At 45.9% G+C, this 25,615-nt stretch overlaps 2 protein-coding genes across 3 annotated transcripts in view; both read right to left on the bottom strand.

Annotated features, from left to right (window-relative positions):
• Positions 1-6,024, bottom strand: part of rab6ba (RAB6B, member RAS oncogene family a) — a gene marked incomplete at both ends in the record, with an annotated part of 276,963 nt that extends 270,939 nt beyond the window's left edge. Inside the window, 2 exon segments of the mRNA XM_084307347.1 lie at positions 5,954-5,993; positions 5,995-6,024. Of these exon segments, the coding sequence (XP_084163473.1) occupies positions 5,954-5,993; positions 5,995-6,024 (70 nt within the window).
• A 658-nt stretch (positions 6,025-6,682) lies between these two features.
• slco2a1 (solute carrier organic anion transporter family, member 2A1) overlaps positions 6,683-25,615 on the bottom strand; it is a 68,450-nt gene continuing 49,517 nt past the window's right edge. Inside the window, exons 11-14 of one of the 2 annotated variants that reach the window (XM_084308775.1) lie at positions 21,818-21,981; positions 9,377-9,446; positions 8,880-9,000; positions 6,683-8,484 (exon numbers count right to left, since the gene is read on the bottom strand). In XM_084308775.1, the coding sequence (XP_084164901.1) occupies positions 8,917-9,000; positions 9,377-9,446; positions 21,818-21,981 (318 nt within the window). In that variant the 3' untranslated portion in view covers positions 6,683-8,484; positions 8,880-8,916. The remainder of the gene's footprint in view (positions 8,485-8,879; positions 9,001-9,376; positions 9,447-21,817; positions 21,982-25,615) is intronic. The other variant, XM_084308774.1, reaches the window with a different exon arrangement.

Here is a 25,615-nt window from a genome sequence, read left to right as displayed (position 1 = left end):
TGGTGTGTCAGCAAAACCTGCAGGATTATCAAAGACCCCGACCACCCCAACCACAAACTATTTCAGCTGATGCTGTCTGGCAAACAGTACCGCAGCGTCAAGGCCCGAACCAGGAGAGTTGGAGACAGTTTATTCCCCCAGGCAGTCAGACTCATGAACAAATAACGCTAACGCGGCCTGCTACCTGTCTGGCCACCACTCTCTCTGACGCACGCACGCACGCACAGTCGCACGCACACACACACACACACACACACACACACACACACACACACAGACACACACACAGATGGAACTATGCACACACAACCACACAAAAACATGAGAACAATCAAACACACGAACATCTACTGCACACACACTGCACTTCACACACACACACTATCCACACCATTACCTCTGCACGAGAGGTTTGCATATTTTGTATATTATATACTGCACCATATCCCTAATGCCACCTTTAACGTTATTCTTATGCTACTTATGCTGCTACCTTTTTTTATTTTTATTTTTTACTTTATCCTATTAATTTGATGTCTTATTTTTATTCTATTTTATATGAACTAAGTGCAATTGCTGCTGTAAGGTCAAGGAACCAAAACATAAGAATTGCACTCTCTGTACAAGAAGTGACAATAAAATTATCTGAATCTGAATTAAAAACGTATCACCGGTATCACAGTGTTCCTATGAACTCTAGAGAGAAAGCAAATGCACAGTGAGACATTCTAGACTTTCATCTTCCTCCAGCAACTTGATATATTCAGTGGGGTCCAGCTCGTGGGTCAGAGCCTGAACTAGCGGCCTTTGTACTGAGAGCGTTATTGTTCATCTGAGCCTCACATCTGCATAATGGAGACACCTGCTGCACCTATAAACACCCCCTCCCAATCACTTGAAATAATGACACGCATCAGAGTGGTGTTGGTGTTTTGCGAAATACCACTGTAACTGCCTCTGTGTTCAGTTCAAGTTTTGGTTCCTACCAGTTTTTGGTTCCTACCAGGTTTTTGGTTCCTAAATGGTGCTAGATTAACACATTAACTGCCACGCTTCTATCCATCAATGTAGGCTCACTGCCACCAGTCTAAGCCTATGGAGATGTTCACCTTCTTTGCAGGGCTATAACTTTTTAAATTGTATTGCTAAATTAACATTACTATGGCCCATTCAACATCGATTATCTATCGTTCAGGATGTAGGAACGTTATACTTTTTCATTCATAGATTCTTCCAAAAATACCTTCTAGAATATAAATATGTTTTTATCGTTTTCTGCAGTAATTCATAGAACGTGAGTTATAGCCACTCAAATCCGGCGGAAAGGGGAAAAGGTGATCAGGGACCCTTCTCACCCTGCTTACGACCTCTTTAACCCCCTTCCCTCTGGCAGAAGACTCCAAAGTCTCAGGTGCAGGACATCCCGTTTTAAAAACAGTACATATCCCGAGGCTGTCCGTCACCTGAACTCGAGTACAAATGTACAGGCACTTTGCACAACAAGGGCTAGCACCAGCCAACATGCACTTTAAGGCAATATGTACTTTAAAACTGGAACACTGAGCAATTGATTTTAGGTACTGTAGCATTTTTTCTTTTTAATTGTTTGTGTAAAACTCTTTATTGTGGGGATTGTACTCTTGTGTTTTTATATTGTATTCTTGTGTTTTTATATTGTATGTTTTTAACATTGTCTGTACTGTACGTGGCACCAAGACAAATCCCAATCAACAGTGTTGAAATGGCAATAAAGTTTCTATCCTATCCTATCCTATAGGCATAAACGCATATATAGATTATCAACTGCCGTTTATTGCCGATACACGCTTCTCAAACAAGGGACTAAACACGTTTCGCAATTATGCCACATCAATGTGGAACACCCTACCCAAAGCTGTAAAGGAATGTGAATCCCTACCCACATTCAAAACCGCTCTCAAAGAGCACCTACGGGAGGCTGCATTTAGAAACTGGCCACCGTAAATGTCCAAACCCCCCACCCCCTCCTAAAATAGACAGTCTCCTCCCCACCGTATGTATATTTCTCTCCCACCCACCCACCCCCTCTAAATGTACAGTCTCCTCCCCACCGTATGTATATTTCTCTCCCACCCACCCACCCCCTCCTAATGTACAGTCCCCTCCCCATCATAATGTATATACTCTGTCAGAATCTATGGGTAACAGTACTGTATATTTGAATACCGTTTATGTCACAAATGTATCAGTACTAAATACCTGTATGTCCCTATGCCATAAATGTCATGTATGTTGTGTATGTCATAAATGTCAATATGAATTGAAAATGGGGGACCCTGATGTAAACAAGACAAACGTCTTTCTCTGGTCTGCATCCCCTTAACAATTGTGTGTATTGAGCCGTACTGTATTGTACCCATTCTGCAATCTGTTAAATAAAGTTTTCATTCATTCATGATGGTTTGTCAAGTGTAGCATCTGAAGACCAAGCAATCCAGCTGGTGAAAGAAGCAAGAGAGCTTTGTAGCACAGGCAAACACCGGCTGCATAAGTTCATCTCGAACAGCAAGGAAGTCCTAGCCACAATCCCAAAAGAAGAGTGTGCTGAAGCTCCCAGAGACAAAGACATGGCACTGGGTGAACTGCACATGGAGAGAGTACTCGGTGTGCAGTGGTGCGTGTCTTCCGATGAGTTCCAGTTCAGAGTGATCGTCAAAGAGAATCCACTTACCCGAAGAGGAGTCTTGTCCACGGTCGCTTCAGTATACGATCCTTTGGGATTTGTGGCGCCCTTCATCCTGGTAGGAAAGCAGATCCTGCAGCAGATGTGTCGTGACAAGCTCAGTTGGGATGACGCCTTACCTGATGACTTACGACCTCTGTGGTAATGCTGGCTCCAAGACCTACAACATCTGGCTGGTGTGAAGATTCCAAGATGCTACGTTCCATTAAGCTTCAAGGTCCAACACTACGAACTTCACCATTTCTCCGATGCCAGTGTGTCAGGCTATGGAGAGTGCTCGTACCTCAGAGCAGTGAGTACGTCTAGTGAAGTCCATTGTTCCTTAGTAATGGGAAAGTCAAGAGTTGCCGCTACTAAGGTCACAACCATACCAAGGCTTGAGCTGTCAGCAGCAGTGGTAGCTGTCCGCACCAGTGACATGCTCAAGAAAGAACTGGAAGTAGAGTGCCTACAAGAAGTCTTCTGGACTGATTCAAGGGTTGTCCTTGGGTACATCAATAATGAAGCCAGAAGATTTCATGTGTTTGTACTTTGTAGCAACTCGCGTGGAACGCATCAAGCAAAGCACAGAGTCTACACAATGGAGGTATGTGGCTTCGGAAGAGAATCCAGCCGACCATGCCTCAAGAGGTCTCACAGCAGACCAACTGATATCCTCTAACTGGTTCACAGGCCCAGACTTTGTTTGGCAGAAAGAGTTACCAAGTGGAGAAGTCAAGGTGGAGAAGTCAAGGTGGGAGAGATCGCAAGTGAAAGCGCATCTCCAAACCTGTCCACCTGGAGAGGCCCATCCATAAGACAGTGACGCTGGTGGAAGCAGACTGACGTTTCTTTCTCTCTCTATCTGTCTCCCTCCAGTCGCAGTCTGAGGTGATCTTTCCTGTGGAGGCCAGGATCCATAGTTATTGTATTTAGTTTTTGTTTACTTTCTATGCAGTATGTTGTCTCTAAGTTATTGTAAAAATCATATACAATTGATATGTTTGGTGGGAGTGTAACTGCCTCTGTGTTCAGTTCAAGTTTTGGTTCCTACCAGTTTTTGGTTCCTACCAGGTTTTTGCTAAATGCTGCTAGATTAATGGCGGAACTAATGGTTGAAGCCCACAGTGTCCGGGGACGTTTTATGCCAACGCACACATGTCAAGAGATAGCTTCAGTCACAGTCTTCTTGTAAAGTTCATAGCATCAAGAAGATGATAAAGTCCCCATAATTTCCTCTCTTATTGCATGCAGCCAATAAGTTCTCACGGTCCGGATTGAAATAAATCCAATCAGTAATATATAAAGAACGTGTTGCTGTCATCATTGCATTAGAGGGAATTACAACCACGTCATACAGTATTCATATTTCATGTTGTTGACTTCCTCAGACCGGCACTGTATGTGTCTCGAAACTCACAGTGTAATGTTCTGAGACGCTCTCCAAGGTATGGAAAAACTCACACTAAGGGTTTTGATTCCCTTAAAGGGGGAATAGGCCTAAACCATAGGATATGAACATAATTAATACTTAAATTAAGTGGTAATTCCCCCTTTATAGTGGCAGCTCGGTAGCCACCACAGTTTAGAACACTTAGTGACTTGATGCTATCTGCATGTTTGGTCGTGGTGGCCATTAGGGGCCATGTGGTGGGAGGGCTTGTAGCATCTGCATTGTCAATACCTGGAGGCGGAGCTCACACATCAAAGGGGCGCGGGTCTGTTGGAGTTGGCAGTGCTGCCTGGGGGGCCGTTATGGGCATTCATAGTGTGTAGGTCCATAGTATAATTTTAATTATGTATAGATAGACATGTTAGACTTTCTTTCATCAATGGGATTGTGTTCCTTCATTGAGCGATCATCCTGATCAGTATAGGGAACAAGTGTCTTGTGTTTCATTATAAATCAGGCTATGTCTAATAGAAAAAGCAATACCAATATTTGTAGTTCATGGATGGCAGTCTCTTAACAACAACACAATCATTGGCCTTGTAACCATAATACTACAGCTACATGTATATATTATCAATCTTTACCAATAAGAATTGTCCAAAGGATATTATTAATGACATTGGCACATATGGTCATGATTAGGACATGTTTATATCATATTCAATACCGCATATAATCAGTAGGAAATGGAAGTGACTAAAAGGGGCTTATTTAACTGGCCCTGCCACACACTTCCTGTCAATGGTCTTAAATGACACCATGTAGTCCTGTGTATTAACTAGAGATGCCAAAGTAAACCCAGAAATCAATTCACTATATGGATCATCTCAACCAGCAGTATCCAGCTCACCACAGTCTTATTTTGGTTCCACGTTCAAGCCGGTAGAAGAGAACATTTGGATTGTCTTAAGGGTGTGGACGAGTAGCCTATAGATGCTGAGGCACCGGAGTCCAGTCTAGATAAATCATTGATGAGTTGGCCGTTCTGTTGGTCATATAAACAGTCATGTAACCCCAATTACCCCATCCATGTTGTGATTTTGACATTTTTAGCGAGGAAAACATTTGATGAGAGTCGGTATGCAAATTACCAAATATCTTAGTCATCCTGATCCTCAGCAGACGGAAGGGAGACAATAAGGGCTGAGAGACACTGCAGCTACACAAGTTGTTATCTCACCGCCAGTGACAGCCTGGCTGCCTGGGTGTGTCTCAACAAAACACAGGGATATTTATTTATTTACCAACTTATCACTTTCAAACCGATATTTAAGACACGATCGGACCTGGAAACACTCACAGATGTATAAAATGGTCATGTCTGTTTTGAATGTCGATTCAATTATTTGCCTTTGAATGCTCAAAAAAATCAAACTATGTTAATTAATAAAACATGCCCGGGGGTCATTTAGAACTATCGACATATGCTGCATAGCGTTATTCAAATGTGAAATAAGTGAAATTGTATTTTCACAGGGAAACTTAATTGTGCTGTAGGCTACTGTATATCCCGCAAGTCCATTGTGCAAAGCCTTATTATAATCTAATTTAAATAATACCGCCACACACCACTATAGCCACACTCACACACAATAAAAATAAAACTTCTTTATAAAATAGTATTTTCTCTCAAAGAAAATAACTCAAACAAGCCATATCATATAAGGCGCTAAGATAAGTTTCATATTTAGCCCGATCAACTTGCAGGTTAGTTATTCGTATAGCTACTATGCAGCAGGTGCAATGGGTTCACATTATTACCAAACGATAACTTCTCATGAGAATTCAGCATGACTTACCACTTTGCTCCCCAAGAAAGACGAGTTTGAATTTTCTTAAAAGGGTTCCCAAAGTCACTGCCCACAGACATTTTAGGGTGGGGGGGCTGAGTCTCTTATGACAGTCTGGTAAAATAATGTGCGTTCCCACTAGTTCGCGTTTTTGATGCTGAAGATGCTGAACGTTGAAAAGCGATGTCTCCTCCCGTTCAACCCACTGGTGCACTGCGAGCTCCTGCGCCTGCGCGGCCTCTCCTCATTCTCCGCTCGACTGTCAACCGCCCTCACCCCGTTCTATAATATGACGTCATTTAAACCGGGATGAGAGAAGTCAGGGGGGGGGGCAGAAGGGAGGAATGTAGGGCTACTTGTACAATACACTTTTCAAAGCTTTTATCTAGCTGTCTGGGTTAATTTGTCACCCCCCCTTTCTGCCCAGCAAATCCGTATAGGTAGTACAGTAAAGAAAGACACTGGCGCACGCACATAAACACACACACACATACGTAAACACGCACGCGCACACATTTATATATATATATATATATATATATATATATATATATATATATATATATATATATATATATATATATATATATATATATATATATATATATATAGAGAGAGAGAGAGAGAGAGAGAGAGAGAGAGAGAGAGAGAGAGAGAGAGAGAGAGAGAGAAGAGAGAGAGAGAGAGAGAGAGAGAGAGAGAGAGACTTTTAAGGTAGCAATTGTCTGGGTAATTTTTATTGGCAAGTTTTGATTAATTCACTGCTCAGAAATGACAGCCAGCTAATTAAATTATAGGCTACTACTAAATAGAAATGAGTGCTGTGTGTGTGTGTGTGTTGTGCGCGCGTGCGTGTGTGTGTGTGATTGTGTGTTTGTGTGTGGCATATTGTGTGTAGCTGATTTACAGTGTAAATACAGTGTATTTGATATTACAAATTCTATTATTACACAAAGTGTGTCTCATTATATGTGATTAATATGTAAATATATATCAGGTATTCAAAGGTGCATTATGCAGTCTCTCTCTGGTTTGTTTATATTTTCAGAGCTTGCGATTAGTTTAGAAAACTCACATTTGCTATAACTCACATGAGACTTTTACAATGAGTCTGTCATCATGAAAAAAAAGTAATTTTGAGGCACTGTGAACCAAACACAAGGCTTGAATATTTTTGTAAACAATATCGCAGACCCTGCCTTTGTAAACAACAATAGCAAAAACAGTAACTTCTCAGGTGCTTTCTAGCCCCAGTGTTCCATTCAACCACTATTGACCATATTCACACGACGGCCATTTTGCTCTTATGTCATGCTCAGGTTGGGATTCCTCATGACATAAGAGCAAAATGGCCTCCATGTGAATAATGGTCAATTTCCCTCTGAGGACAGTAATTTATGAAAAAAAATATTTAGAATTTTGTTCACTTCTCTGTCTCTCCCCAAAAAACACATAGTGCATCTTTAAAATGTGAAACAGTGCCTCTGTATTTGAGACATATATCTAAAAATAAACTTAAATATTAAGCTATAGTGTTAACTATGTTGCCACTTGCAACTAGAAACCTGAATGGATATAGGTACATTCCTGGCTTAGGAACAATCATACAGTCCTTGATGAGAAGACATACAGTATATTATCCTTCACATGATCTCACTGCGTTTTCACTGTCTTTCAAATAGAGCTGCCTCTCAGTTCACTATAGTTGTTTAGTCCACTAAGACGTTTTCAGTGGGCTATAGTTGTTTTTATATACAGGTATTTATTCTGATTTATTTACGAGTTATGCTATTTTCTGGAAAGCATATTTCTGGCATCATAGTAATATTCACAAATATAGGCCACATATATGCTCGTCCATAAGCATGAGATTTGAAAAGGTCCTTTGTTGTTTTTCGCAGACGGGCAATAATGCGGGCAACAGTTTTTTGATTTTCAATTCAATCGAAAAATCTATGACTATTATTTGTCTACGGTCTTTTTTCTTCGAAGGCAGCCCTATAGTTTTCAACCATTACCATCAGAAACATAAAATGAATTAAGGTACAAAAAAAAAAACAATGTCGCGCTGGCCAACTGTAATCCAGTCCTGACTTGTACAGAGAGGGTCATAAAGTATACGTAATTCACGTCAAAACCACACGGATGTGCTACGAGATACAGCTTCAGCGTCTGGAGTTCTCGTTTGGATGATCAATGCCTCCCACAACCACTCCATCCAGTGAAACTCCGGGTGAATTCAAACGGAGGTCAAAGTAGCTTAAGTCTGAACATTCCTTCCACCGAGACGACTTCACTCTCAGTGCAGAGTTCTTCAAAGTGGTGGACTGCGACTCGTTCGGACGCCTCCACATGGCATAGCGCTGAGGGACAGAAGAGCTTTTGGTCAGGAGGATGAAGTCTCTTGTTGTTGACGGGGTCACAGGAGTCCGTCCGGCCTCTTCTCCAGACTGTACTCCCGGATGCGCTGCACCTTCCTGCCCAGCAGCATCAGGAAGACGATCCCCATGACCTTGAAGCCCATCTGCAGGCCCAGGTACCTGCAGCAGGGGGACAGTGAAGACAAGCATCAGCATCATGACGGGGTCGCGATCCATTCACTTTCAATTCAACCAATTCGGAATTTAGGCAGAGATTACAGTTTCCTTGCAGACGATGGAACACTCGTTCTCATTTTGGAACAACAACCTTTTCACACTGAAGTGTCAGTTTAAGTATTTTGACTTTAAAAGAAAACCCACATCACTGAATCCATTGAATCGAGAGTGAACTGGACCCAAGCCTGATTCCAATTCTCACTATTTGATTGTTCAATGTCATCATCAATACTGACATACAGTATGTCAGTACTAATTTACATGAATACTATCATAAGCTACTTATAACATATAGGCCTAAGTATTCCCACCATAAGTCACATAGTAAGTGTTCTAACCGGTTCCTCAGGGTGTTGTTGTCATAGTAACCACAGCTCAGCTTCTTCCCGCACGCGTGCTTCCACCAGATACAGGAAGTATCGATGGCCATTCCAAAGAGGGCAGGAGCTGGTAGCCAGGCTGGAGAGAGAGAGAGAGAGAGAGAGAGAGAGAGAGAGAGAGAGAGAGAGAGAGAGAGAGAGAGAGAGAGAGAGAGAGAGAGAGAGAGAGAGAGAGAGAGAGACGATTTCATCAGAGAGAGAGAGGAGCCAATCAAATGTGAGAGAGCGCATTAAGGATGAAAAAGTTATATCACAGTGAGCATCTCAGTAGTGGCTCCGTAGTGTCACTAGAGGGCGCTCTAACATTTGGTCCAAAAGGATCTGTGTAAAGAGGACTAGACATACTGCTGCACATTAGTTTCAATAATATACAAGGTATCATCAAAGTGAGACTACATTTTAGGTGCACATATACAGTATGAGTACAGTGGCCCCACATACTGCTTATGTATTACCTTACCAAGTACTCTCATGAACAGAAACTGGACTCCTATGGCAAAGGACTTCTCCTCATGGGGAACAGTTCTGAAATGAACAGGAGAAAACAGGCTTTAAAAGATAATAGCATTTAGAACATGTGTGTTTTATATGAATCTTGCCCTTGATTGGCGTTATGTTTCAGACCTTCGAAAGTATCTTTTCCTATTATTGTGATGTTTATGTGGCTACGTTAAGTTATACTTTATTAAGCCTTGAGGGGAAATTACTCTCTGCATTTGACCCATTTGACCACAACTCAGTTATAATGCCAGCATCTCTGTTAATTAAGAACATCCACAGAGAGAACATTGCAAACTGCACACACTGGTCGGGTTCGCAACTTGGACCTCCTAGCTGTGAGGTGGCAGCCCTAACCACTGCTCCACCGTGTCATCCATGACTAATGCTGTAACTGAGGGGTACAATTCCCTGACTGTATTGTTAGATATGATATTTAATACCACTACCTCATGTACTTTAACTTCTGGCCACCCAGTACAAGATATAAGTATGATGAACACTTTCCCACCTGATGAAACGAACCAACACAAATGTACCAAATCGAAAGTTTAATACAGCAAAGGGTGTATACAACGATCACTTAATTACATTTATGATTTGAAATATGGAATATGCACTTTTATGGCAAATGAGTATTCGTAGGTAAATCAACATTGAATGTCCAATCTCTGGTTGCGCAGGGAGTAAGTATACAACCTGGAGAATATTTAGGAAACGATAGCGATGGTACTTAAATGATTATAGCTGGATACACTAAGGGGGGGGGGGGTCCCGCTGGTTGTAAGACAGTAGGAGGGGGGGGTTAGAGAAGCCGCTGGCGGTATCCCATCTGGCCGACGGTGTCTTGGGAGAATCCAAAGTCTTGGACACGGTGCCCACAGAACCTCGGGCCGCAGACGAATACAGCTGGACCCTCTGTGGAACGGTATCTGCCGGTCCACAACGGAGAGACGTGGTGCGACCTCACGTGTAGAGCGCCGCCTCACCTGGAGTCCTCTCCGGGGGGTAATTCCAACACTCGGCAGTGTTGGCCTTTATCCATGGAATAATCAAAGCACACAAAGCATAATCCAAGAGCCGTGGAAGGCTCGCCGTCGTCTGGGTAGAGTAATCCAATATACAGGTCCAGTCGCTCTTGGCCCGGAGCTCCTCGGATGCAATCACCACTAGGGGTCTGACCAGCCTGGATAAGCGTCCAGATAACGTCAGGAACGATGGGGGGTACTGATAACTGTAGAACTCTAACCGAACGATGCACCATACATAAATAGACTATTATTAGCTTAATAGAATACGTCCAACTCGACGGTATGGTGCCAAACTATGACCATTCAACTATTAATCTACACGATATCTCAATGCCTATTCTGGGCCAAGTAGGCCTTACTACACCGCACGTGCGTCGTGGGGAGGCTTTTGCGTCTGTCACTCTGTTGGAGGGTAAAGAACTGGACTAAAAGAAAGTTCTACTTTACGAGCGCCATATATATATGCGCTATGAACAAATAGTACCATTCGTATTTCGCCCGGCATATTACTGCGCGGAACCGGGGGTTGCCTCGACATGTTAGGCGGCACGATTGAACTTGGACCTAGGGGTATGGCAACCTGGCGCCAGGTTCTCGTCCAATGGTAGAATGAAACTATTATGGGCTGTTTAGTAGAAACGGGGATATTCAATGCATATTGTACAAGGAATATACAGGGGATATCAAACGATATACAAATACAATTAAATATATATATATAAATAAATATACATATTCGGTTTAATCTGATCCTTCACAACAGCCGCCCCCTAATTAGTCCCACCTAATTAGCTAAGCAGAGACAGATTAACCGCACTGTCCACCACTCAAGGTCCGCTGTAAGGGTCAGTCAACTCACAAAGTCATAGGGTCATGGTCATCATCGATAGTATCGGGGAGTCGGGGCAGTTCTATGAGCCTCGCCACGGGACGTGTGTAGGTGCGCCCTTGGACGAGTACTTCAGCTGCTCGGACCTTGCCATCGGCACCGGTGATCACTTTGCTTACGCGGCCAGCCGGCCACATAGCTCTGGGGAGTGACTGGTCAATAATCATGACGACTGTTCCTTCTGTCAAATTGTCTCTCTCTTTTACCCACTTCTGGCGGGTCTGTAGAGACGGTAGGTAGTGAAGTAGGAAGCTGCTCCAAAACTTGTCAGCTAGTACTTGGCTGTACCTCCACATTCTTCGGCCGTTCGCTTCTTCGGGCCTGTACATTGTCTGGGGTAGCGCGGGGTCCAGCCGCCCCATTAGGAGTGTGTTGGGGGTGACTGGGTCGACATCTGCTACATCACTGGAGACGTAACCGAGGGGCTTTGAGTTCAATACTCCCTCGATCTCCGTGAGGACTGTCATTAGGACTTCCTCCGCTACAGTCTGGGCTCCGAGTACGGCATACAGGGCTGTCTTTATAGAACGTACTTCTCGTTCCCAGGTTCCACCGAAGTGGGGTGCGTTCGGGGGATTAAACTGGAAGTCAATCTGGGCTGGAGCGAGGTGGGTCTTAAGTTCTGGGCCCATAGCTTGGAAGCTCTCTCTCAGCTCTCTTTCTCCGCCTTTGAAGTTGGTCCCGTGATCAGACAACAATGTAGACGGTTTTCCTTTCCGTGATATGAATCTCCGGAAGGCCATAAGGAATGAGTCTGTGCTCATGGTCGGAAGGAGCTCGATATGTATCGCTCTGGTGGTCATGCATTTGAATACAATACCCCACCGCTTCTCGGTGCCTCTTCCTCTCTTTATATACAACGGGCCAAAACAGTCCATGCCTGTGGAGTGGAATGGCTTGTCGCCGATTCGGAGGCGACAGGGGGGTAGGTCAGCCATCCGTGGTATGCTGGGCTGCGCGCGCCACTTACGGCAGTCTAGACAGGTTCGCTGGAAGCGCCGTACTGCTTCTCTCCCTTGCAATATCCAATAACGACGTCTGATCTCCGCGAAGACTCTCTCTGCTCCTGCGTGGTGTACATCCTCGTCGTATTTCTTTATGATCAGCTCTGTGACCTTGTGTCGGCTGTTCAAGACGATCGGGTGCTTAATGTCATCTGGTAGATCGGGGGCTCTCCGCAGGCGACCACCCACTCTGATGAGATTATGTGCATCACTCTCTGGTGCCAGGTGAATCAGTCTGCTGTCTGATGGGACGGGGTTTCCTCCCTGTAGACAGTCTAGCTCATCGGGGAACGAGTCTCTCTGGGCTCGTTGTAGTAGAAGAAGTTCTGCTTCTTCGTAGTCAGCTGCTGACATGTCAGTGGTGGACTGAATCTCTGGGTGGTGCCGCAGGAATGTTCTTTGTTGCGCACTCTCTAGGGTAATGCAGTCATCTATGTTGGGGTCTGTGGAGGCGACAGTGCTCAGTCCACAGAACATAGGCTTCTTATTCTCAGCCTCCTCGTTACTGGCTTCCCTCGGGGTGGGCGTAGGCCAATCTCCTTCCGGGAGCTGGAGGAATGCTGGTCCGTCACTGTAGATATTGCGACGGGTTAGGTCATCCAGGGACATTCCCCGGGTGATGACGTCAGCTGGGTTGTGTTTGGTATCCACATACCTCCAGCTTGCTTCTTCTGTTAATTCTTGAATCTCGGTGACTCTGACTCCCACGAAGACTTTGTATCTGCATGAATCAGACTTAATCCATGTGAGTACTGTCGTGGAATCTGACCACAAGATTGTTCTATGCACCGGAATGGTGAGTTCACGTTGGATTAACGTGGCTAGATGCGCTCCTGCGAGGGCTGCGCAGAGCTCTAGACGTGGGATAGATTGTTGCTTACGTGGGGCTATTCTTGAGCGGGCCAGTATGAAAGCAGTGTGTATCTCTCCTCCCATCTCTTGGGCACGCAAATAGGCAACCGATCTGTAGGCTACTTCGGAGGCGTCGCTGAAGACGTGTAGCTCAATCTCGCATGTCTCTGGCCTCACTGTGGATGGGAAGTAGCTGCGGCGTATATTGACACCTGGGAGTGAGCGGAGCTCCGTCTCCCACTCTCTCCATGTTGAGGCAAGGTGTGCGGGTATTGGGTCGTCCCAGCCCTGGTCCTTGTCCCATAGTGCTCGTACAATCATCTTTGCCCTGGTGGTGTAAGGTAGAATACATCCCAGCGGGTCATATTGTCTGGCGAGTGTTCTGTACACACTCCGTCTGGTGGTCGGTATCGCCGCCGACCTTCCTTGCTCTGGAGCCAAGGGTTTGTGTCTATAGTGGAGCGAGTCTGTTTTGAAGCGCCAGACTAATCCTAGTGTCATTTCTTGGGCTTCTCCTGGGATTGTCGCCATCCAGGTCTCGCTGCTGGCAGCCTTGTCTGCGGAGGAGAGGCTGCGCAATACGTGCGGGTCACTGCTGGCCCACTGCCTGAGATCAAAGCCTCCTTTGATTAGGGAGGCGCGTAACTTGATTAGGAGAGCCTCGGCTTCTTCTTGAGTCGAGACGCTTTGTAGACAGTTGTCCACGTAGAAACTGTTCTTCACACTGTGTTGGACCTCTTCATCTGCTGCTGGGTCCTCTGTGACTTGTTTCTGTAGTGCAAAGGTAGCACAGCACGGGCTGCATGTGGTTCCGAAGGGGAGTACTTCCCACTGGTAGATGGATGGGTTCTCATCTCCGATCTTCTCTCTCCATAGGAACCGTAGCAGAGGCTTGTCCTCCTCTACCAGTCTCACCTGCAAGAACATCCCTTTGATATCCCCGCTTATAGCCACCTTGTCCTGGCGGAAGCGCAGTAGCACGCCTAGTAGGGAGGGGCCGAGTGTGGGGCCGGGCAAGAGCTCTTTATTCAGATTTTGGGATCCGATCTGGTAGCTGCAGTTAAACACAATGCGATCCTTGCCATTGTGATGGACCTTGTGATGCGGCACGTACCATGATTCGGTCGTCTGATCGGCCTCTTTAATGTCAATCTTTGTTACGTGTCCCGCTGTGATTAGCTTCTCAATCTCAGCTCGGTACACACTCTCTTGAACGGGGTCTTTTGCTAGGCGCCGCTCTGTGTTCAGTAGATAGCGCTCCGTGGCGTCTTTCTTTGCGTGAAAGGTGGGCATTCCCTCTCGCCTCAGGAGTGGAGTTGCGTATCTCATCACTCCGCCGACTGTGACTCTCTTTGTCCCCTGCTCGAGTAGGTTGATGGCGTAAATGTCTTCTTTAGAGCGAATGTCTTTCTTTTCGTTCTTAAAGGGCATTGTCTCTAGGGTCCATAGCCTCTCGACATGCTGCAGGAGAGTGGTGTCTTCTTCTGTCGTTCTGGAGTGGAAGCAGCTAGTGGCTGCTGTTCGGTTGAGAGATTTAGCGAGGGGGCCTTGCAATGTCCATCCTAGGCGGGTCTCGACTGCTGCAGGACAGCCTCGGGGGCCTGTATGGACCCGGTCAATCGGGACTATGAGTTCTGCATGGTCGGAGCCTATCAACAGGGTCGGGGTAGCGCCGTCTATGAGCGGGATAGGTAATTGACGCAGGTGCACATATTTATCCATCAACTTGGTGACAGGGTAGGTGTACTGCGATAGTCCTATTTCTTGGCTGGTGAAAGCATTTGTGATCTTGTACCGTCGCTCTGGCTGCCCGTTGGCTGCGATAGTGAAGGAGACATTCTCGCCCTTTATCGTCTTTAAATCTCTTCTTATTGTCCGAATCGTCATTTCGTTCTTGCTCCCCCGCAGTCCCAGCTGAGTCGCAGCGGAGGCGAGCAGAAGGGTCTTCTCTGACCCGTCATCAAGGACGGCGTAAGTGTCCATGACTTTATCCTGGTAGCTCAATGTCACACGGACTACCTTTAAGAGCACTTGAGCTCCGTTGCTGCTGGCGGGGTCAATGTACATGACACTTGCCTTGGTGCCGCTCCGTGGTGCAGGTATAGGCCGTCTTCCGTTACTATCGTGTAGTATATCTAGATGGGCTCCATCGCACCGGCTGCACCTTTTCTTTAGGCGGCATTCGGCTGCCATGTGGGGCCGCGCACATCGATAACAGCGCCGGTTGGACTTTATCCATTGGCTCACTTCTTCTGCATTCATCTTTGTGAATGAGTCACATTGTGACAGCCAGTGTTCTTTCTCACAGTAGGGACACGCTATCTTCCACTTCTCCTTTCTCGAGGGGGTGCTGTGACTCTTACTGCTCGGTACTGACTCTGATTGGTGCATGACAGTCACCGATCTTCTTCCATCACTTATTCTCCTGGGTCCCTCTCTGGAGCTTGGCGTGCTCCGCCCGAAGGTGTCCAGTCGTAAGCTGCTGACCTCTCTCGCCAGGAAGTCGGCCAGATCAAGGAGGGATGGCTCGGGGCCGTCGGGATCTCGGTAGTCCCTCTGCCGCCGAACGCGCTCCTGTCTTGCGGGTGGCAGCTTCTCCAAAATCCTCTCAACGTTAGAGTTGGCGTACAGCTCATGCATGCCCTTCTCCCGTTGAGCTCCCAGCATCCCCACCAGGGACTGCACTTTGATTGACAGGTCGTCTAGTGAGCGATTGTCTGTGGCTGGGGGTAGGCGGTCAATATGCCTTATCTCCTGGATTACGTAATCCCATATACGTCCATATCTTTGATCCAGCGCTGCAAGGGCCGCTGTGTATGGGGTCGAGGAGGTAGCATAGGCTAGCGCTATATTGTGCGCTCGCGGTACTTTCAGGTGCTTCAATAATATTGCATACTTGTGGCGTTCATCAGCGACATCCACCATCATTGTCTCTAAGCACATCCGGAGCTCCGTGTACTGTGCTCGACTCTCATAGGCGAAGTCTGGGAATGACGGCGTGGTGTCGTATGACGCCGTGGATGGCTGATACATCGGCGAGCGTTGGGGGAGAGACCTCCTGGGCGAGTCCCCTCTTGCGCCTCGCTGTGGGCTGGTACTGGCAGGGTACCATGGCCCGCTGGTCCAGGTACTGTTCCTCGGGGCTGGTCGTGCGTCGTGCTCACCCGTGAATAGAGTCGGGGGTCTGTAGCGCAGCGCCGCGGGGGTATAGCCTGGACTGTATGGGACCTCCTGGTCCGGTGGAGTACTGTGCTGTCGTCGGGCTTGGTTCTCCTCTTCTCCCTCTTCTTCTTCTATCAAATCTTCCAGATCCTGTAATCGTTTATTTAGCTTCTCCGCAGTGTAGGCCGCTCCTTCCTTGTAGCTGGGTCTCGCTTGGACCGGTATGGGAAGGGGATCTGCGGGGGGTCTAGACTCGGTCTGTTGGTCAAGTTCAGGGTCGCTTGCTCGTTGCGGTGACGCTGCTCTTGACTGTTGTCTCGACGAGTTCCTTGAGCCCCTGGCGGAGGGAGAGGGAGTTGTCCTTTTGATCAGCTGCTCTATTAGTTGCGCTTGTAGTCTGTCGCGCTCTGCGTCTCTTTGGGCACCGGCAGCGGCGCGCTGGGCGTCGGCCCGGTCTCTTGCCATATTCTCTTCCATCTGGAAGCGTCTCATCTCCAGACATGTGCGCTGTTCTTCGCTCCGTTGCTGCGCTTGGAGGTGTTCGCGCTCGCCAAGCATCTGTGCTTGGAGCCGATCGCGCTCGGCGGAGGCTGTCAGGCTGACGAGGAACGCCTGTTGTAGTGTCCTCTCCGCTTCGTTGGGGGAAGGCGGTAGTGGAGGTGAGCCGCTCCTGCGTGAGCCGCTCCTGGGGGTACTCGTTGGGGAGTCCTGGAGCTCTAGTTCCTCGGCGCTCTCCTCCTCTTCCTCCGTGCAGAGTTCTCTCTCTGTAGGGTTGTCTTCCTCCCGGGGCTTGTCGGGGACTACTTCTTTAGTAGTGGCGGGGGGTAAAGGCATGTCAATTCCCTCCTGGTCCCCACCGTGGGCTTGGTCAGTTACATTAGGACCTACTAGGGCCTCTGTGGTCGGGGAAACCTGGTCGTTAAGGTCAGACATAATTTTACTTTCTACTTTTACCACGTTTACCGTTTGTCGAAGGCTAGGTAGTTGACTGACAGTGTAAGCCTCTAAGTACTGAGGTGTCTGTCGTCTGCGCCGCGGGCGTTCTAGGTTAGGAGGATCGTTTCGTGGAGTGTTCATCATAGGCCATTTCGATATTAATAACACTATATTAATATTACACTAGTTACCATCCGGTTCGAAGGACCAATTGTAACTGAGGGGTACAATTCCCTGACTGTATTGTTAGATATGATATTTAATACCACTACCTCATGTACTTTAACTTCTGGCCACCCAGTACAAGATATAAGTATGATGAACACTTTCCCACCTGATGAAACGAACCAACACAAATGTACCAAATCGAAAGTTTAATACAGCAAAGGGTGTATACAACGATCACTTAATTACATTTATGATTTGAAATATGGAATATGCACTTTTATGGCAAATGAGTATTCGTAGGTAAATCAACATTGAATGTCCAATCTCTGGTTGCGCAGGGAGTAAGTATACAACCTGGAATATTTAGGAAACGATAGCGATGGTACTTAAATGATTATAGCTGGATACACTAAGGGGGGGGGGGGGTCCCGCTGGTTGTAAGACAGTAGGAGGGGGGGGGTTAGAGAAGCCACTGGCGGTATCCCATCTGGCCGACGGTGTCTTGGGAGAATCCAAAGTCTTGGACACGGTGCCCACAGAACCTCGGGCCGCAGACGAATACAGCTGGACCCTCTGTGGAACGGTATCTGCCGGTCCACAACGGAGAGACGTGGTGCGACCTCACGTGTAGAGCGCCGCCTCACCTGGAGTCCTCTCCGGGGGGTAATTCCAACACTCGGCAGTGTTGGCCTTTATCCATGGAATAATCAAAGCACACAAAGCATAATCCAAGAGCCGTGGAAGGCTCGCCGTCGTCTGGGTAGAGTAATCCAATATACAGGTCCAGTCGCTCTTGGCCCGGAGCTCCTCGGATGCAATCACCACTAGGGGTCTGACCAGCCTGGATAAGCGTCCAGATAACGTCAGGAACGATGGGGGGTACAGCCCGGCCGCGTCCTAAAAGTCTGTGCCGACCAACTGGCCCCAGTATTCACTGACATATTTAACCTGTCCTTAGAACAGGCTGTCATCCCCACCTGCCTGAAGAAGTCCACTATTATCCCTGTACCCAAAAAATCCAAGCCTGCTTGCCTCAACGACTACCGCCCTGTAGCTCTCACCTCCATAGCCATGAAGTGCTTCGAGAAGCTAGTAAAGGGCTACATCTGCTCCTCCCTCCCCATCAACATGGACCCCCTGCAATTTGCATACCGCCCCAACAGGTCCACGGAGGACGCCATATCCCATGTGCTGCACACAGCAGCATCACACCTGGACAAGAGGCAGGGGAACTATGTGAGAATGCTATTCATCGACTACAGCTCGGCATTCAATACCATAGTCCCCTCCATACTCATAGCCAAGCTCAGGGACCTGGGCTTGGGCTATGACCTCTGCCAGTGGGTCTTGGACTTCCTGACTGGCAGACCCCAGGTGGTGAGAGCAGGCAACTGCACCTCCTCATCCATCACCCTCAACATAGGGGCCCCCCAGGGCTGTGTTCTGAGTCCCCTCCTCTACTCCCTGTACACACACGACTGTGTGGCTCAGCGGAGTAGCAATACAATCGTCAAATTTGCTGACGACACAGTGGTGGTGGGCCTGATCTCTGCCAACGACGAGAGGGCCTACCTGGAAGAGGTCAAGGTCCTGGCGGGATGGTGCCAGGAAAACAGCCTCTCCCTGAACGTCAGCAAAACAAAGGAGATGATTGTGGACTTCAGGAGGTCGGGGGTCAAGGACTACAGCCCCCTCAGCGTCGACGGGGCACCGGTTGAGAGAGTCAACAGCTTCAAGTACCTCGGCGCCTACATATCCGAGGACTTGACATGGACCACACACATTAACAGTGTGGTGAAGAAGGCACGACAACGCCTCTACTTCCTCAGGCGCCTAAGGAAGTTCCAAGTCAGCCAGAAGATCCTTAAGAACTTCTACTCATGTACAATAGAGAGCATCTTGACCGGCAACATCACCTCCTGGTTTGGGAATAGCACTGCAAAAGACCAAAGCAGACTACAAAGAGTGACACGTTCAGCCGAACGCACAATTGGAGGGGGGCTCCCCACCCTCCAGAACATTTACTACAAGCGTTGCAAGGGGAAGGCTAAGAGAATTATTAAGGACTCGAGCCACCCGAACAACTGCCTCTTTGAACTGCTGCCGTCAGGCAAGCGATACAGGAGTCTCAAGGCGAGCACAGAAAGACTCAGAAGTAGCTTCTATCCCCAGGCCATCAGGCTGCTAAACGAACAATGAATGAACACTACACAACAACAACCACCAAACACACATAGCACACACATCCACACGCACACACTCACTTTAAACAAACACACTGTAGCACCCACTCCACACACTTTATAGCACACACCCACTTTAAACAAACACACTGTAGCACCCACTCCCCACACTTTATATTTATGGATGAAGGATTGCACTACAACTCGTACACCTTACTGTAAATTGTACCTAAAATTGTACCTCATCCCATTTCTGCTTTGCACTAGATAGTACTGTACATTAGTACACTGCATAGTATTGTGTATTGTATATTATATGGTAACTCAGAACATTGTACATATGTCTATACCGAACACTGTGACCTCATTTTCTTCTTCTAAATTCATGCTATATTATGTTATTATGTTATTTGATACTATCTTGTCTAGCACAGTCTCTGGAGCGTAACAGTAAGAAGCATTTTGTATGAAAGTATTCTGTACTTCTGTATGACAACTATTAAAGAACTTGAACTTGAACTTGAACTAACTGTAGAACTCTAACCGAACGATGCACCATACATAAATAGACTATTATTAGCTTAATAGAATACGTCCAACTCGACGGTATGGTGCCAAACTATGACCATTCAACTATTAATCTACACGATATCTCAATGCCTATTCTGGGCCAAGTAGGCCTTACTACACCGCACGTGCGTCGTGGGGAGGCTTTTGCGTCTGTCACTCTGTTGGAGGGTAAAGAACTGGACTAAAAGAAAGTTCTACTTTACGAGCGCCATATATATATGCGCTATGAACAAATAGTACCATTCGTATTTCGCCCGGCATATTACTGCGCGGAACCGGGGGTTGCCTCGACATGTTAGGCGGCACGATTGAACTTGGACCTAGGGGTATGGCAACCTGGCGCCAGGTTCTCGTCCAATGGTAGAATGAAACTATTATGGGCTGTTTAGTAGAAACGGGGATATTCAATGCATATTGTACAAGGAATATACAGGGGATATCAAACGATATACAAATACAATTAAATATATATATATATAAATAAATATACATATTCGGTTTAATCTGATCCTTCACAACAAATGCCATGTCGATTAATCAGGGGTCGCTAAAAAAAATTACTTTTACATTACACACTTAAAAATGACCTTACCTTACACTTGAAAAACAACACCAAATTAGATGTAATTTAATCTGAGAATAGAAATTGCTTTATTTTTGCCATAATACAGCATCTGTAGAGGGGAAAGAGAGACTCTTCCTCAGGCAGCAGTGCGGACGTGATGCATGAGCTACCATGTTCTTAGTGAGTCCTCTTGCAGTACAATGAGGTACTGTAGCATATTTTCAGAAAAAAATTCTCTGATGTTAGCGTCATCTTCAACTTCAAAATTTTCAGATACAATGAAGGCTCACAGTATGTTAGCGATGGATCAGCACAATCCAATCCACTTTATTTATAGAGCATATTTAAAAACAACAAAGTTGACCAAAGTGCTGTACACAGTCCCACAACATAAGATAAAAAGATAAAAAGATAAAAGCACACAATAAAAACAAATACAATATGTCACATAAAGGCAGGTCTCTCAAACTGTTTAAAAACCAAACACCAAAGCAAATAGATGAGTTTTGAGGGTTGATTTAAACACCTGCAGAGTGGGGGCCTGTCTAACATGCAGTGGCAGCTCATTCCAGAGCTTTGGGGCTGCCACTGGAAAAGCACGGCCCCCCCCTAAGCTTCAGCCTGGACTTGGGAACAGCCTGGAGGAGCTGATCAGAGGACCTGAGGGACCTTGGAGGAACACAGGTCCGAGAGGTAGCCCGGTGCCAAGCCACGCCAAGCATCTCAGATGCTGAACAATGACTTGAGGTATTGATTCCTGTCACAAGATTGAAGTTGGACCCATACAGTGTGTAAAACACGCTGGTATTGTCCTTCACAATGTGTGTAGTTAACCCTTTCACTACCACACTACATAAGGTTAACCCTTTACTATCACACTACAGACGGTTAACCGTCTGTAGTGTGATAGTAAAGGGTTAACCTTCTGTATTGTCGCCGTGAAAGGGTTAACCATTTGGTAGTGCGGTAGTGAAAGGGTTAATGATGCTTATTTAACTTTAGCTCTGTTGAGTTATCATTTGTTCATGCATCCCTTACCTGAGAACCATCATATATATGGGGTTGTGGGAGAGGCTGGCTACCAGCCCAGCCAGGGAGATGATGAACATGGCGGGGAGGAGGAAGTGAGGGCAGCTGTTGGGACAGGGACCTGGACGGGCACTAGCCTTGCTGCCTGATATGCACCTGCAGCTGGTATATGACTGTAGAAAAGAAAAAGACATGTTGTTTTACTATGATAGGATTAGCCCAAGTGCAAGTGAGTAATTATCCATGGGCGATCGAGCCTTCTGCTCGGCCGCACCCAGACTGTGGAATGCTCTCCCCAACCACCTGAGAGCACCACAAACTGTTGACACTTTTAAATGTGGACTCAAGACCTACCTTTTTAGAAAGGCCTTTTTTGAGTTTTTATGTCTTATATGTTGTTCTGCTACTGTATGTGTTCTTCTTCTTTTTTATATATCTATTTTTATTTTATTCTTTTAACTCTGTAGCACTCTGAGATTCTCAGGAATGTAGGGAGCGTTACAAATGAAATGTATTATTATTATTATTATTATTATTATTATTATTATTATTATTATTATTATTATTATTATTATTATTATTATTATTATTATTATTATTATTATTTCAAACCAAAGTTTTATCACATTTGCAGAATAATCTAACGACCTAACTCAACCTACCCGGTGTTGATTCCGGGCCAAACGCAACATTAATTTCCGGAATTTCCCCCAAGGGGATTCATAAAGGAACACTTGATTTGACAACTTAACCCAACTTAACTCAACTCAACTCAACTCAACTCAACTCAACTCAACTCAACTCAACTCAACCTTTCATTCAAACCTTTATTTATTCTCGAAAAGACAATTGAGGTCACCCTCATTTTCAATGTCGTCGAGACTTTACAGACATTTCAATGCATAAATGTTTACAATATAATAATAAATATGAATAACTATCTATATAGCACTTTTCACAATTTGTATCAATGAACATAGGCATAAAATCAGCACACAATTGACAGAATAAAAAACAATGCATAAATTGCAGACATAAGAATAGGTATAAAAGCACACAATAAACAGTCCCCCAAACACCCCACACACCAATCCCTACCACATCCCCATCCAAGACACACCCCCCGATAAAGCATGTCATGACCGAAGGAAAACACAAACAGTACGCCATGCACGGCGACGGGAATGCCAACCCCGCTCCATCTTCCCCAGTCCCGGTTCCCCCGCCACCACGAGGAAAACCAGCGAATCCCACGCCCTCACCCCCAAACTCCACAGAGGAATGACAAACCAGGACCCTCAGCCACGCCAAAGGAGCCACGACTCCAAACACTCAAGCAGACAGACACAACAGCGGCCAAATGAGAAGACACGTCCGAGACGACACCGGGACCCCCGGGACACCCCGGAACACAGCAGCCCCCCACGCAAGGAACCCCAAAATGTCAGCGAACCAAGGGAGCCCAACGACGAAAACCAACCAAAACCCACCAAAGCACATGACCAGTACCCAACTCCGGGGAAGATCCGGGAAAGGTCCAGCTGAAGCCATAGGTGCCATAGGCTCCAACTAAACCCCCCCCAGACCTCCCCCAGAGTCGAACACCAGCCCCCCACATGCAAGCCGACGGACCCCGGCCAGCCCCCATCGCCGAACTCCTCCAACCCACAGACACCACAGGGACCCCCCGCATGAAGAACCCACTACAACCCCCACAGCACCCCAAAGTGTCCCAAAGGTCCCAGTGCCAACCCAGACCACCCACAATGCCACACACCCCCCATCCAACCACCACCATGTCCATCTACCCGAACATCCAGAATCACTGCATCACCGCTTTTTACACATCATTGGGAAACTATATCTATTCCTGTACAGGAAACCAATTTTTTGCCTCAATTTACTGGCAAGGTTGTTTATATGATATTTAAACAAAAATGTATCATCGAGCCAGATTCCAAGATATTTATATTCAGTTACCCTTTCTATATCAGACCCATTTCTAGTCGATATAAGTAAACTGTTTTGATAAATATTTCTGGCCCGGAATTGAGTTTTGCTTGCATTTAATACAAGCTTAAGGCCTATAAGCTTATCTTGCAGAGCATTAAATGCATGGTCTAGATTGTCATTAGCTAATTGTACATAATCCGTGGTACAGTAGATAATTGTGTCATCCGCATATAAATGAGCTTGACAGCCCTTCAAGGACAGAATAATATCATTCATATAAATAGTCAATAAAACGGGGCCTAGGATCGATCCTTGTGGAACACCTTTTGTAATGGGTAATAATTCTGACTGGGTTTTGCCCACTTTCACACATTGGTTTCTGCCTGATAAATATCTCCGGAACCATCCGCAAACAATCTCATCAAAACCAATACTATACAGTCTATTCAACAGAAGAGAATGAACAACCATATCAAACACTTTGGATAAATCAATAGGGCAGCACAATGTTCTTTTTTGTCCAATGCAGAAACTATATCCTTTATAACTAAAGTGGTAGCTGAGATTGTACTATGGTTGGCTCTGAAACCAGATTGATGGGGGCTTAGAACAAAGTGGTTTGAGATAAATGTTTTGAGTTGGTTATTCATTAGTGATTCCAGGATTTTAGCTAAGCAGGACAACTTGGAAATTGGACGATAATGTTTTTGGTCAGTTCTGTCTCCACCTTTATGCAAAGGAGAGACATGGGCCGTTTTCCAAATACTGGGACATTTTTTTGTTGGGTCTGAGTATGAACTTGTGATTAATTCTAAATAATAGCTTGATTTAGCATTTTTGTTGATGTACATTTGTTTCTAATCTGTCTAAAAGATAACCAATGGGATGGATAGAGTCCAGGCTCTATTCCTTTCTTTGAATAGCAATGATAGCTCAGGTGTAAACCAAGGGGTTGACCTATCCTTCACTTTGAATTTCTTAAAGGTGCCCTATCTTATAAATGGCCTTTCCAGTGGTTTGCATTGTTTTCTAGCAATGTGGGGTTGTACCAACACTGACTAGATGTGAAATTTCTACCCAGTCCCATTCCTCCAGTTCAGCTGAGACAAGAACCTCCGCCACTGAACCAAGCCATAATTACTATACCCAACCAATCTAAATTAAGGTCGCCCATTATGAGCATTTCAGTATCAGGATACAGAGCTAAAACATTTGCTATTTTATCAACAGAGCTAGCATCAGCCGATGGCGGTCTATACACTCCAATGACAATTAGTGAATTATTTGTAAACAAGCATTTCACAGCATTTGCCAATAGTGATTGCATGTAGAATGGTAACAGAAAAACATTAAAACCTAACCTAACATAACCTAACCCAACCCAACCCAACCCAACCCAACCCAACCCAACCCAACCCAACCCAACCCAACCCAACCCAACCCAACCCAACCCAACCTAACCTAACCTAACCTAACCTAACCTAACCGAACCTAACCTAACCTAACCTAACCCATGACTATTAGTAACAGGCACCAGCATTAGTACCAGATTGATACTATCTGTGATTTTAATGTGTTGTCTTTCTTATAAAAAGCTTTCTGCATGGGTTTGCTCTGTTGTCTTCCAGACAAAGTCCACAAGTAAAGCACGGATGACAAGCCCGTTGCTAGAGATTATTCAGAGTAAGTAAGTCAGAACATCACTACAGTATCACACAGTGCGCCTCTATCTTGACTTGACTCTTGACTCTTGACTATGTTGAGTCAAATACTCTACCAGCCACATCGCAATGATCCCACTATTACATTATTCACAGGCTGTAACGTTGTGGAGTAGTTTTGCTAGCTCCACCT

The sequence above is a fragment of the Notolepis coatsorum genome, assembly GCF_963971535.1.
Source record: "Notolepis coatsorum genome assembly, chromosome: 2".
In the NCBI taxonomy this organism is placed as follows: Eukaryota; Metazoa; Chordata; class Actinopteri; order Aulopiformes; family Paralepididae; genus Notolepis; species Notolepis coatsorum.
Note: the sequence above shows the minus strand (reverse complement) of the source record. Positions and strands in the feature narration are given on the sequence as shown.